We start from the raw sequence: 13,782 nt of genomic DNA on the forward strand, positions 1-13,782 counted from the left end.
CACAGGGTGGGAGAAAATAATGCAATATATATGTGTATACACACACACACACACACACACAACCGGTGTCTTGTGTCCAGAGTATATAAAGAACTTACACATTACCAGCAAGAAAAAGAAACAACTCTGTGGCCCGGCAGTTACATTCTTGAGCATATCTCAAGGGAAAAGACTGTATATATTTTCCAGAAGACATGTATATGCTTTATTTGTAAATGCTTTAATAGTAATTGAAAAAAATACATAAAGCAATAATAATGACAAATAATAATTTAAAATAAGAAAGATGGTGGGGCGCCTGGGTGGCTCAGTGGGTTAAAGCCGCTGCCTTCGGCTCAGGTCATGATCCCAGCGTCCTGGGATCGAGCCCCACATCAGGTTCTCTGCTCAGCAGGGAACCTGCTTCCTCCCTTCTCTCTCTGCCTGCCTCTCTGCTTACTTGTGATCTGTCTGTCAAATAAATAAATAAAATCTTTAAAAAAAAAAAAAAAGAAAGATGGTGAAATTATTTTAGGATATAAAAAGTAAAACTATGAATTTAGTAGAAATTTAAAAATTAAAAGCTCTCTTATGAAATTTAATAAAATAGTTTATTGAAAAGTATAACTAACCGATGCTGACTCTTACGGATCAAGTAAAACACATCTGTGGCCTCATTCTACAGGGTATAAGTTTAAAACCTCTGTATTAATGATAATGAAGGGTAAGTGTCCATACATTTATGGAATGTAAATGTAAATGTAAAATGGAATTTTACATAAGTAAAATACACACTGAATGAAGGCCAATACTATATTAACTGGTTGTTTACAACTAAGGTAAGTCTTTAGCTAAGAATTATTTATAGTTCTCTCATTTAAAACAGTAACTATAAATGAAAATTTTAAGATCTTCAAACACTTAAGAATTACTAAATTTACTTTGGTAGAGACCAACAAAGCCTCATTGAGATGCTTTTGTCATACTGTTAAAAATCTCTTGAGAGGGGCGCCTACATGGCTCAGTCGTTAAGCGTCTGCCTTCAGCTCGGGTCATGGTCCTGGCAGCCTGGGATCGAGCCCCATATTGGGCTCCCTGCCCAGCGGGGAGTCTGTGTCTCCCTCTCCCTCTCCCCTGCTTGTGTTCCCTCTCTTGCTGTGTCTCGCTGAATAACATTTCATCACATGTATATACCACGTTTTGTTTATCCTTCATCTGATGGACTTTGGGGTGGTTTTCACCATTTGTCTATTGAGACTAATGCTGCTGTGAATACTGGTGTACAAGTGTCTGAGTCCCTGCTTTCAATTCTTTTGGACGTATTCTTACTAGTGGAATTGCTGGATCATATGGTAATTATTTTTTTTTTTATTTTGGAGAAGCTGCCAAACTGTTTTGCACAGCAACTGTGCCATTTTATGTTCCCAACCAGCAGCGTTTGAGATTTTTCTTATCATCTCTGTCATATCTACTCTAAGTTAGTGATTCTGTTTTAATGAGAGATAAACAGAAAATTTTTTTTTAAAGATTTTATTTATTTATTTGACAGACAGAGATCACAAGTAGGCAGAGAGGCAGGCAGAGAGAGAGGAGAAAGCAGGCTCTCCACGGAGCAGAGAGCCGGATGCGGGGCTCGATCCCAGGACCCTGGGATCATGACCTGAGCCGAAGGCAGAGGCTTTAACCCACTGAGCCACCCAGGCGCCCCTAAACAGAAATTTTTAAAACAAACTAGAGTCTTATAATGGAATTCTGTTGCTTTGTAGGTCTATGGAGCTGCCATCCAGTTTTATGAACCTTATTCTCGGGAACTTCTGACAGAGAAACAGCTTATGCAGCTGGGCTTGTTGACACCTGTGGAGAGAAAAGTGGTCTCCAAATCCATCAATGCAAACAAATGCATTTGTTTACTCTCACACTGGCCTTTTTTTGAAGCTTTTAGAAAATTTCTCATGTTTATCTACAAACTTTCTGTGTCTGGACCACACCCTCTTCCCATTGAAAAGTATGTAGAATGATTAGAAAGATGTCTGGTGGGAAAATGGGTTGTATATGTATACATTTCATTGTTTACCCGACTTTAAGCAGAAAAGTTTAAAGGGAAGAAGAATCATAGTCACCTTACTGTTCTGCTTGTTCCCTTCCTCACCTGAATCATTGGTTTTAAAATTGAGGAGTGGTAGTTAGGATGATCAAATAATAATCTTTTGGAAATTCAGCTGAAGAAGGAACTCGTTACACAGTGTGTGTGTACTTCTATTCATTCTCTAATAACTAAGAGAAGCATAGCTGTTACACACATAAACACCTGAACCATGCAAGTGGACGTTCCTGGTTCTAACTATAAAGCATCTCTAAACTGATGTAGAAATTAATAAGGGTGAGTTAATTGATGCTAAAAGTGAGGTTTGAGTTTTAGCATTGAGAGATCCTGATTTTCCACTCTGTAATTCCCGTTGTCATGGAAATCTTCTGTAAGCGAGAAAAATATATGTGGAGCTGCTGCCTTTAATTTTTTTGTTTTTTTTTTTCTGTTTTAAAATTTAAGTTCAGTTAATTAACATGAAGTGTATTGTTAGTTTCCGAGGTAGAGTTGAGTGTTTCATTAGTCTTATAATACCCAGTGCTCACTGCATCACGAGCCCTCCTTAATGTGCCTAGTCATCCCATCCCCTAACCCCCTCCTCTCCAGCAACCCTCAGTTGTGATTAAGAGTCTCTTTTGATTTGTTTCCCTCTCTGATTTCCTCTTGTTTTATTTTTCCCTCTATTCCCCCATGATCCTCTGGCTCAGTTGGTGGAGCATCTGACTTTTGATGGTCATGGGTTCAAGCCCCCATGTTGGGTGCAGAGCTTACTTTAAAAAAAAACCATGTTTTCTGACTTCTAGTGGCACACTGATTTTTGTTTATTATAATTAATGATTTCTTTATCCTCCAGACAGACAAATGAGGTATCAAGAGCTTTATGGAAATATAGTATGCATAAACAGATTTTTCATACAGTTTCAGAAATTTTACATTATAGGAGAAAGAATGTCAGCAAAGCATACTAGTTAGTGGAAAGGGAGGGGCAACTATTTGACTTTCATGTTATGCTTTTGGGATGCCATACTAATAGTTCATAGTTCTAGATTTAACTTTGAGCTTTCAAATTAGCTTCAAATTGTTTGAAGTACAACTTAAGGTTAGGGACAAATTAGCAATCTTTTGAAAAATTAAGGTTCTATGAATAGTTTGAGGAAATAAAATCAGTATATGTGATCAATATTTTTTTCTCAGATGAAATAATATTTTGCATGTTGGTGGCTCCTAAGAGCTCAAAACTTTGGAGAAACTTAAGAAGCATTCTTTGTAGGTGGAGAAATAGGGTAAGTGGTCTGCTCAAAGTTATGAGAAAATAACTATTGACTGAATTAATATTTAATTAACATTAATTATTTGGGTTATAGTTATTTATTTAACAGAGAGAGAGGCAGTGAGAGTGGGAACACAGACCAGGGAGAGGAAGAGGGAGAAGAAGGCTTCCCACTGACCAGGGAGCCTGATTCAGGGTCGATTCCAGGACCTTCGGATCTTGACCTGAGCCGAAGGCAGATGCTTCACAACTGGACCACTCAGGCACCCCTAATTATTGGAATTAAATTCAATATTAGTTTTAATTTATTGTATTACAGTTAGTTGCTCCCCATACCAGCACTTGTAACCAGACAATAAAAATTAGCTTCTTTCATGAAAACTATATTTGTTTTATTTTTCTTTTCCTGGCAGTATTAGGGTATATTAATATGGACTTTTAATCAGGAAATACATTGTGCATTTCAGAAGTTTAGTGGGATGAATACATTTATCTATGCTAGATAAATTTAACATAAATTTTAGGTAAGTGGTTTTGCCAGATCTGGAATTTTATATATATATATATATATATATATATATATATATATATATATATATATAAATATTATATATATAATGTTTGTTAAAATCTATGAAGCATTTTAGAAAAGTAATTATGATCTGTATTTTAATTTTTTTTCTAGGCACATTTCACACTTCATGCAAAACATCCCTTTTCCCTCACCACAAAGACCAAGAATCCTCGTACAGGTAATCCAAACCAAATGTATTTGAGGGAAGCTCTGCATATCTTCACTCTAGTCATTGCATAGTGGATTCTGTGGCCCTTTGAGTTTGAGGTGGAGCAATATGTGTTCATAAAGTCTTTGAATTTCTTATATTTTACCTTTTATTTGGGTGTACAGAATTGGAAGAAATATAGTCTTTGATTTATGACATTATCATCTTTGGTCTGTGCGTGGCTTTTATGTAGCTGATTTTAGTAATGTAAAACCCAGAATTGTGTTATGGGCATGTTTTTAAGTCAGAGCAACTAATAAATATGAAATGATTTGCAGTTGGAGGGAAAAAGTGAAATAATCTATAATAGTGGTCTTCAAACATTTAATGTGTTAAAGGACCAGTTTCTTTTTATTTCCAGTCAGCAGACGTATATAAGTTTACAGCTTGTGAAATGTGCATCTTAGCATGTGAGCAGTGTAGACATGAACATGTCTGTACCCTGTCCAAAGACAGGGGCCCTCGCATCACGTACTTGGGATTTGGAGCAGTGTCATGTTGCCGTTAGAGTTCCTGAATGGCTTGCTCTTCAGTTATATGCAGTCTTTTCCTGGACCAGTAACAGTTTGTAGATTGGTGCTTTGAGTGGTACTGATCTATAGAGGCAAGCTGTTTAAAAATTGTTTTCTAAGGGGCACCTGGGTGGCTCAGTGGGTTAAAGCCTCTGCCTTCGGCTCAGGTCATGATCCCAGGGTCCTGGGATCGAGCCCCGCATCGGGCTCTCTGCTCCGTGGAGAGCCTGCTTTCTCCTCTCTCTCTGCCTGCCTCTCTGCCTACTTGTAATCTCTGTCAAATAAATAAATAAAATATTTTAAAAAAAATTGTTCTCTAAGGTGTTATCAACATTATCTGTGATATGGTGGCATTAAGGCAAATGTTGTTAATCTTGAATGTACTTCAGTTATGTACTTCAGCAGGTTTTAATGTATAGTAATCAATTGCCAAATGCCTACCAGTCTATAGAGTAAATAAACTTGAAGCTGTTAAAAAGCAGTTATTTCATAATTTTTTTTAAAGATTTTATTTATTTATTTGACAGACAGAGACCACAAGTAGGCAGAGAGGCAGGCAGAGACAGAGGAGGAAACAGGCTCCCCTCTGAGCAGAGAGCCCGACGCGGGGGCCGGATCCCAGGACCCTGGGATCACGACCCGAGCCGAAGGCAGAGGCCCCAACCCACTGAACCACCCAGGAGCCCCAGTTATTTCATAATATTAAAATAACTTCTAAACAGTTAACTAAATCAAAATTCAGTTGAGTTAACCATTTAATTTAAAAGAACTAATATAATACCTTTGAGTAAATACAGCTATCATTTTATATCTAAATGTATATTTCTAAAACTATGTCAGTCTGCATATTAAACTACTTTCAGTATTACCCTTGATATAAATACTTAGGTTTCAAGATTAGCTTGATTAATTCATCTTTTTTTTTTTTTTTTGAAGCTTTCAGTCCATGATGCGTTAATATTATCACAGCCAGTTTCTACACCTTTACCACTAAGGTAATCAGTAGTATCTAAAATGATATATTCATTCACTTGGGAGAAGAATGCTTCAAAATATTTTAAGGGCTATAATAATAAAGTTAAGTATTGTTTTTTACATAAGCGTAGCCTTAATGTGTCTGTCTGTGATAGCTAGATGGGTGGTGGCCATCCACCCTTTAAAAATGAAGTACTTAAGAGCATTGCAAGATTGGGTGTAGGGAATACCTCCCTTTTCGTTTCCTCTCCCCTCCTCCCATCCAGTTCATAGCTAAATATTCAGGGTAAACTGATTTTAACTTCCCCAAATATCTCAAATCTGTTCATCTGCATCACTAGTCCAGGGTAGCATGATGTCTTGCCTGGACAGCTTTGTTACTAACATTTTAATTGGTACTCCTCTTCTTTCATTTCTTTGTTCACACTGCATCCAGGTGTCCTTTTGAAAATGCAAATAAATTGTGTTGTTTCTATTTTGACATAATCTCTTGCCTCTTTCTTTCTATGCTTTAGTAACAGAAAGTGTATTTCAATTTCCTGGAAATGATGGTAACTTTTCTTGCTTCACTGCCTCTGCATATGTTGGCTTCTCCCTAACTTCCATTCTTTGAGCTCAACTCCAATGCTTCTTCGGGAAAATCTTCCCTCATAAACTCCTCTTTGTTACAAAAGGATGAGTTTGAATCATTCTGTTATATTATTTCATTACATTTACTACTTCTCAGTGATAACTAAATCAGGACTTGAAATTAGCACTAGATTCTCAGTCGTAATATTTAGGAAATAATTTAATAAGCAAATCTTAACATGTTTTAGCGAAGTAGTTTATAATCATCTTTTTCTCTTTTCTCTTAGTGGAGCCAACTTTAGCACCTTGTTAATGAATCTGGGTCCTGAGAATTGTGCGACCCTGCTGCTCTTTGTTTTACTTGAGAGTAAGATTCTGCTGCATTCTCTCAGGCCAGCTGTGTTGACTGGAGTGGCAGAAGCTGTCGTAGCCGTAAGTATAGAATTTTCCTTATAGTACTGGGTAACTGACAGAATATTTACTCTAAAGGGAAATTTCCTTCAATGAAAGCAACTTTGAAATTGCCAGGTAATGTTTAACGTAAATATAATAGAGTGGCAAAGGGAAATATTAAGTATAAAGAAGAAGAAAAATGATTTCTATTTGAGAGAAAATTTCAGTTCCTGATTTTTCGTATGTTAGAGTACTTCAGAGAATCTATACAATTTTATAACAAAACTCATGAATAAAACTTTCTATATTAGATAAGAGGCTCTGCCCAGTTCATTTGCCCTAAAATTATGCATATAAATTACATAGTACTCCCTGTTTTAACTTTTAATCAGATTAATTGTGAGCCTGTAACATTCTAAATGATTGTGAAATAGGATAACGTACAAATGCTTAGCTCTTATGTAAGATGTAGATAAAATTAAATCAAGTCTTCCTCTGTTTTTTGATTACTTCCCGTTGGAATTAGGTGTCTGATCATGTAGGACTTTATAGAACATTGTATAGAATTTTGCGTGTTCCATTTCTCCAACTTTATTTTTCATTATATGTTTAATTTAAAATAGCTGACTCTCCTGTCTTCCCTTTCCCATTTTAAGAATGTAGCTCTTATGGAAATAAAGACCTATCTCTTTATTATCCTTATGTCCTTAGCACTAATCATAGCTTAATAGCATGGAGTAAGTAAGCACTCAGTAAATACCTGTTAAATCAACTGGGGTATGTTTCCACGATCTTAATTTGGTGAGGGAAATGCTACTATGAGTAAAAACTAAAGTAACCAACGTGTGAGATAGTTTATGGGGAGCAGAGATCTTCGTTGTGTATTAATTTTTCAAACTTCCACAGTTGCATTTGAAAGCAAAAGCCATTAGAATGTGAAAATATTTGTTAATGAACTGAAGAGTTTTAGAAAGTTCCCGCTCCTTCCTGTAAAACATTAGTGTTTACCTATGTTCGTTGGTCAGAATCTTTGTGGCCCAGTCTCTTAATTTCAGCAATACAGTGCAAGAACAGGTGGAACAAATGTAATATGTAATGGGAAATCCATGTAAAATGCAAGACTGCATGAAATTTATGTAACTGATGTTGGAGAACTTCCTGAAACGCATGCAAAACCATTGATAAATGAAGATTTGGCAATTGTTGGAGAACTTGCCTGAATTGCATGCAAAACCTTTGATAAAGGAAGATTGGCAGTTTACCATTTAAAGAAGAGAAAATGGAAAGGAATGATGACAGGATAAATTCTTCAGAAGGAGAATGATTTGAGTATCAAAGAATACCAGAATTAATGGAGGCCCATAACAAACATTGATGAAATCAATGGGTAGTTTTGTAAAAATGACCTTATTTATGATTGAGCAGTAAAAGTCAAAGGTGAATACAAGGGTGCCACATTTTCCTGTTAGTTTTGTTTTTAGAATTTTTTACATAGTTGCAGGTGTCATGTACCTTTTGTTGAATGGAAGATAGTTTTCACTGTAGGTATCTGAAGTCCTTGCAAGGTCCTGTTGGGAGTGGCTCTGTCTGTCTGCCTGTCCTCTGATGATTCCTGCTACACTGCTGCCTTGCTCTGCTCGGCTCCAGCGCACAAGTTTCTCCTGAAGCATATTAGGCAGGCCCCACACCGTAAGGCCTTTGCTGTAGCTGTTCCTTCTCTCAAAAGCACTCTTCTCCTAGATACCTCCTAGATACCTCCTTCAGGCTTAGGCTCAGTTGTCACTTTCTTAATGAAGTCTGCCTGTTTTGCCTATTTAATAATACAGCCTGCTCTCCTGTTTCCTATTCTGAACTCTAATCTTCTTCGCTTGGCTTTCCTTTTTCTTTTTCCATAGCACTTAGTGCTTCATGATAGGATGTGTGTATTATTGTGTACTCTGTTAATTTTCCACCTCTTTCTGCTAGACCGGGTGGTGGTAAACTATGGCCCACTGGTCAAATCCTGCTTGCCATCTGTTTTTGTAAATAAAGTTTTCCTGGAATATAGGCCATTTATTTACATAGTGCTTTCATTAATGGAGACAAAGTTAAATACTTGTGAGAGACAGTACAGCTCAGAAGGCCTAAAATATTCTCTGTCTTTCTTGTACATAAAAATTTGCAGACTTTTGCTAAACTATAAACCTCAGGAGGGCAGCGATCTTTGTTTTATTCACTGTTATAGCCTCATCTAGAACAGTGCTTGGCTCATACTAAGTGCTGAAATATTTGCTAAGTAAATAAATGAAGATAAAATCCCATCCCGAAGAGCTGTTTGGAATAACTGGCAGATGTAATAAATGCTATAGGCATTTCTTTGGGGTGAGTGATGATGAATAAGGTATAACAAGTATTTTTTATAGTAGAGGAAAAATTTTATCGGTGATTAGAATTTTCATATTAGCTGATAATTAAAATTATAGTCTGTTTTTTAATTTATCAAAACTTGTCTTTTTTGTTTTAAAAAGCACATGACACAAGGTAGAGCTTTGCAAAGATTCTTGAGGTATGTTTTGTATTGACTGGTATTTTTTAAGATGCCACGCTTCATTGAAGTTGGATCATTTTGTGTTTATTTGAACAGTTAGGAAATTTTTTACTGAAATTTTCAGTTGACTATTAATATTTTTAAGAGAATCATTTAAATTTTTTTCAGTCCTTGGAATTCTTAGTTGGATTTTAGTTAAAGGTTATTTTGAGAATTAATAGAGGGATGAAATATGTAAGAATTAAAGATCATGAGTTTGTTTTATAATTTTGGGGAGCAGTGTTCTCTCTCTGCTGTGACTTTTTCTAAAAAATGTAGCTGTGGGTTTTATATGGCGTTAGAAGAATTAACATGCAAAGAACTGTTAGCATTTTTATTGTGCTTGTGATGGTTGTCATGCTTGAAGATTTCATAGTATTGCTTAGTATATTTTATAGTCCTTTAGCTTTTGGAATGAAGTGGAATGTAAAAGCAGCTACACTTCACTGCTTTTTTAATGGTCCCTTTGAGTAATATTAGTTAATTACATACTTTTCATTGCAAATTTCAAATTTGGTTAATTTTTAAAAACTTTTTTCCCAGATGATCTTTCCATTTCAGTGGCAGTGCCCATATATCCCCCTTTGTCCTCTTTCTCTGGCGGCAGTCCTTAGTGCACCTTTACCATTTATAGTTGGAGTTGACTCGAGGTATTTTGATCTTCATGACCCACCACAAGATGTTGTTTGCATTGACTTGGATACAAACATGTTGTATATGTAAGTTGATTCTTTTTATATTATCTCCCATTTATATTTTCCCCCATCTGTGGTTTACAGTTCATTGAAAGCATCTAGAAATATGCTATTTTTGACATTGTTAGTAAGTTTCCATTATTAATACAGTAATTCTTAGGGCAACTATGAGAATCCTGGAAAGTTTGCAAAAGAACATGTTAAAACATTAGTTTATATTTTGATAATTATGTTGGCAGTTGGCAGAAAATATTTATATTTGTCAAAAGAGAATATGGATTTGAAAAAGAAGGTTAAACACTGCTTTCAGAGCTCAAGAGATGATATGTTTTCTAAGTTTAATTCAAAATCCATTTATAAGCTATGAAAAAATGAGTTCACCTGTTTAAATTTAGTTAGAATATAGGGTGATATTACGCCATTTCCTTACTTGTCAAGATTTGAATTTTTTAGGGATCTATTTTATTGCAGAGACATTTTTTAAAAGATTTCATTTATTTATTAGAGAGAGAGAGAACATGAGTGGGGAGAAGGATGGGGAGGAGCAGAGGGCAGGGAGCCGGATGTGGGGCTCGATCCCAGAACCCTGGGATCATGACCTGAGCCGAAGGCAGATGCTTAGTTGACTGAGCTACCCAGATGCCCCTTATTGCAGAGAAATTTATATTAAAAATCAGTCATACTTTGTGTTTACTGGAGGTGATATAATGTATAGCAGTTGTGTAACTAAGGATTCAGAGACAAGAGTATGACATAAATAAAAGCAGCTCTGGGTCAGTGTTCGAGAGCCGATCTCTTCCTGCCCACCCTCCAGAAAAAAAAAGTGGGAAAAGGCAGTACTTGTTGAAAATTCCTGTGTTGGTGCCAAACTCCAGATCCTGGAGTATTTTTATTCTTTACTGTTTGAGATTGGCAGAAAATAAATAGAGTAGAACTGTGGTGGGACTTCAGTGGTAACAACAGTAGAGGAGGTTGGGAAAGTACCCCGAAGCGAACCAAAGGAATAGGTGAAGGAAGAAAACATTTGCTATCACTTAAAATGTTTTTGAAATGGATCTGCCATTTACTTTTGAAACTGTATAATTATGGTAGCTCTTTACTATGTATACTTCGACCTAGAGCCTGGAAGTGAAGAACCACCAGATATTTCCTGTAGCACACATTTTGTTGTTTTCCAGCTGCTGTCCCTGAAAAACAGTTATTTCAGGGTTGTATACATTGTGGTGCTTTTGGAAATGATTACTTATAGAGCTGTAACTCAGATACTTGTGTTACTTTCATTACTATTCTGAATAAAATAATAATACGGAGATTCTTCTGTAACATTTCTATTTATCAAAAACTGTTCTCTAAGATAACTTTGAACTATTTGCTCAATTATACTTAAATAATTATGAAATATTCTAGATACCCAAGAATTATAAAGAATAATGTAAATATGCTCCCATGTATCCATCACACAAATTAAGGAATAGAATATTGCCGGTGAATTTGAAACCCTGGATAGTCCTCTGCAACATATCTTGCTCCTAGTTGACTGTTACCTTGATTTTAGGGTTTATCGTTATCATTTCCATGTGTTTTAGAAACATTTATTATGCATGTATTAGTTTAAATGATATTTTGTTTTGCATGTTTTAAAAATTTTGTGTTTGTATAGTTTCCTGTGACTTGCTTTTTTACTCGTCATTCTTTGTGAGGTTTATCTGTGTTGATACATGTAGCTCTATTTCATTTTTAGGGCTTATCAGTGTTGCTGGGTATTTAGGTTGTACCTGCATTTTTTGTAATTTTGAACAAGGCTTCTCTGATTATTATTGTGCATATATCCTTGAGTCTATGGGCAGGAATTCCCCTGAAGTATATATGTAGAAGAGCTAATGTTGGTTTGTGGACATAGCTAATGTCATTTTAGTCTTCCAAGTTTACCTCCTCTTTGGAAGCAAATGAGAATTCTCTTTGTCCTGTTCTTTGCCAATACTTGTTATGGTCAGACTTTAAAATTTTTGCTAATTTGATGGTAATGGGATCTCATTGTGCCTTTAATTCATATTTCCCTAATTAGTAGCAAATGGGGCATTTTACTTTATTTTTTTAGAGGTTTTTGTTTTTTGGTTTTTTTTTAAGATTTTATTTATTTGACCAAGAGTGTGTAAGTGCACAAGCAGGGGGAGCAGAAGGCAGAGGGAGAGGGGGAGGGAGAAGCAGGCTTCTCGCTGAACAGGGAGTGCGATACAGGGCTCCATTCTAGGACCCTGAGATCATGACCTGAGCTGAAGGCACATGCCCAACCGACTGAGCCACCCAGGTGCTCTGCAAATGGGACATTTTAATTTCTTTTTGCCCTTTGATTTTCCTCTCTGTGAATTAGTGTATTTTTTTTTGGTTCATTTTTCTATTAGATTGTCTTCTTCTTTTGATTTGTATCAGTTCTTTATATAATCTGGTTAATTCTTGGTCTGTTACATGCTTTGCAAATAGCTTCTCCCACACTGTGACTTGTATTTACATTCTGTTGTGTGTTTTGATGAACAGAAGCTTATTTTAGTTGATCAAATTTATCAGTGTCTTTTTATTGATTGCTGTGTTGGGTTCTTGTATATGAAATCCTCTGCCTTGAGGTCATGAAATATTTTTCTGGATATTCTTTTTCTTTCTTTTTTGTTTTTCATTTTAAGTAAACTCCACGCCATACATAGGGGTTCGAACTCACAACCCTGAGATCAAGAGTCACTTGCTCTACCAGCTGAGCCAGCCAGGCACCCCTATTGTGGATATTCTTAAATTTGTAAAGTTTTGCCTTTCTCACTTAGGGCCTCAATTCAGTTGAACTTAATATTACTGTATGATATAACATAGAAGTACAATTTCATTTTTCTAACATGAATAAATAATTCTCACATAGCACTGTATATTGGGTAACCAGTTTATCTCTTCCCAGTGGTCTTTAGTGTCAGCACCATTGCATATCAATTTTTATGTTTTATACTTATACATATTTTATATTTTACAATTTATATTATATATTAATTTGCAAATCAATTTTATATTTATAATATGCTTATTAGTCTGTTCTTTGGTCTGTTTTAGCCTCTTGCTAGTATAATACTGTCTTACTGGCTTTAAAGTCAGGTTGTCTAAGGGACGCCTGGGTGGCTCAGTCACTTAAGCCTCTGCCTTCAGCTCGGGTCATGATCTCAGGGTCCTGGGATTGAGCCCCGCATTGCATTCCCTGCTCAGCAGGAAGCCTGCTTCTCCCTCTCCCTCTGCCTTCCACTCCCAGTGCTCGTGCATGCGCTCTCTCTCTGTCAAATAAATAAAGTCTTTTAAAAAAATTAGGTTGTCTAAAACATGAATGAACCTTGAAAACACTGTGCTAAAAGAGCTTAGATGATCTCATTTATACTAAATGTCCAAAGCAGATCTGTAGACAGAGAAAGTAGATTAGTGAGGTATAGGAAGATGGGAGAATTGGAAGTTAATGACTGAGGTGGGGGTGCAGGGTTTCTTTTTTGAGGTGATGGACATATTCTAAAATTGTGGGTTGTTAAACAGCCCTGTGAATATGCTAAAAAAAATCAAGTTGCACGTTTCAGATGGGTGAATTGTGTGTGAATTATATCTCAATAATGTTTTTAAAAAGTTGTATTGTGAGATGACAGGTCCCTTTCTTTACTCTTGTTCTTTAAAATTGTTTTGACTCTATTTAGTCCTTTGCTTTTCTGTATAAATTTTGATATATTATTAAGTTCCATGCAAAGTTATGCTGCGATTTTGGTTAGAAATCTATTGAATTTATAGATTAACTTGGGGGCAGATGACTTCTTTTTGATTTGGTCTTCTTACCCATGTATATAGTATTTTACTTCGTAGATCTTTTTACATGTTTTTTAATTAAACTCTGCTGTTTTCTCCATAAAGACCATGAACATCTTTTGTTAGACTTATTTATTG

At 35.9% G+C, this 13,782-nt stretch overlaps 1 protein-coding gene across 1 annotated transcript in view; it reads left to right on the plus strand.

The window, feature by feature from the left end:
• Nucleotides 1-13,782, plus strand: part of DENND4C (DENN domain containing 4C) — a 136,792-nt gene that overhangs the window by 61,998 nt on the left and 61,012 nt on the right. Inside the window, exons 6-10 of the mRNA XM_080819876.1 lie at nt 1,746-1,984; nt 4,021-4,087; nt 5,566-5,624; nt 6,462-6,606; nt 9,677-9,852. Of these exons, the coding sequence (XP_080676002.1) occupies nt 1,746-1,984; nt 4,021-4,087; nt 5,566-5,624; nt 6,462-6,606; nt 9,677-9,852 (686 nt within the window). The remainder of the gene's footprint in view (nt 1-1,745; nt 1,985-4,020; nt 4,088-5,565; nt 5,625-6,461; nt 6,607-9,676; nt 9,853-13,782) is intronic.

This window comes from Martes martes (assembly GCF_963455335.1).
Source record: "Martes martes genome assembly, chromosome: 12".
Classification (NCBI taxonomy): domain Eukaryota; kingdom Metazoa; phylum Chordata; class Mammalia; order Carnivora; family Mustelidae; genus Martes; species Martes martes.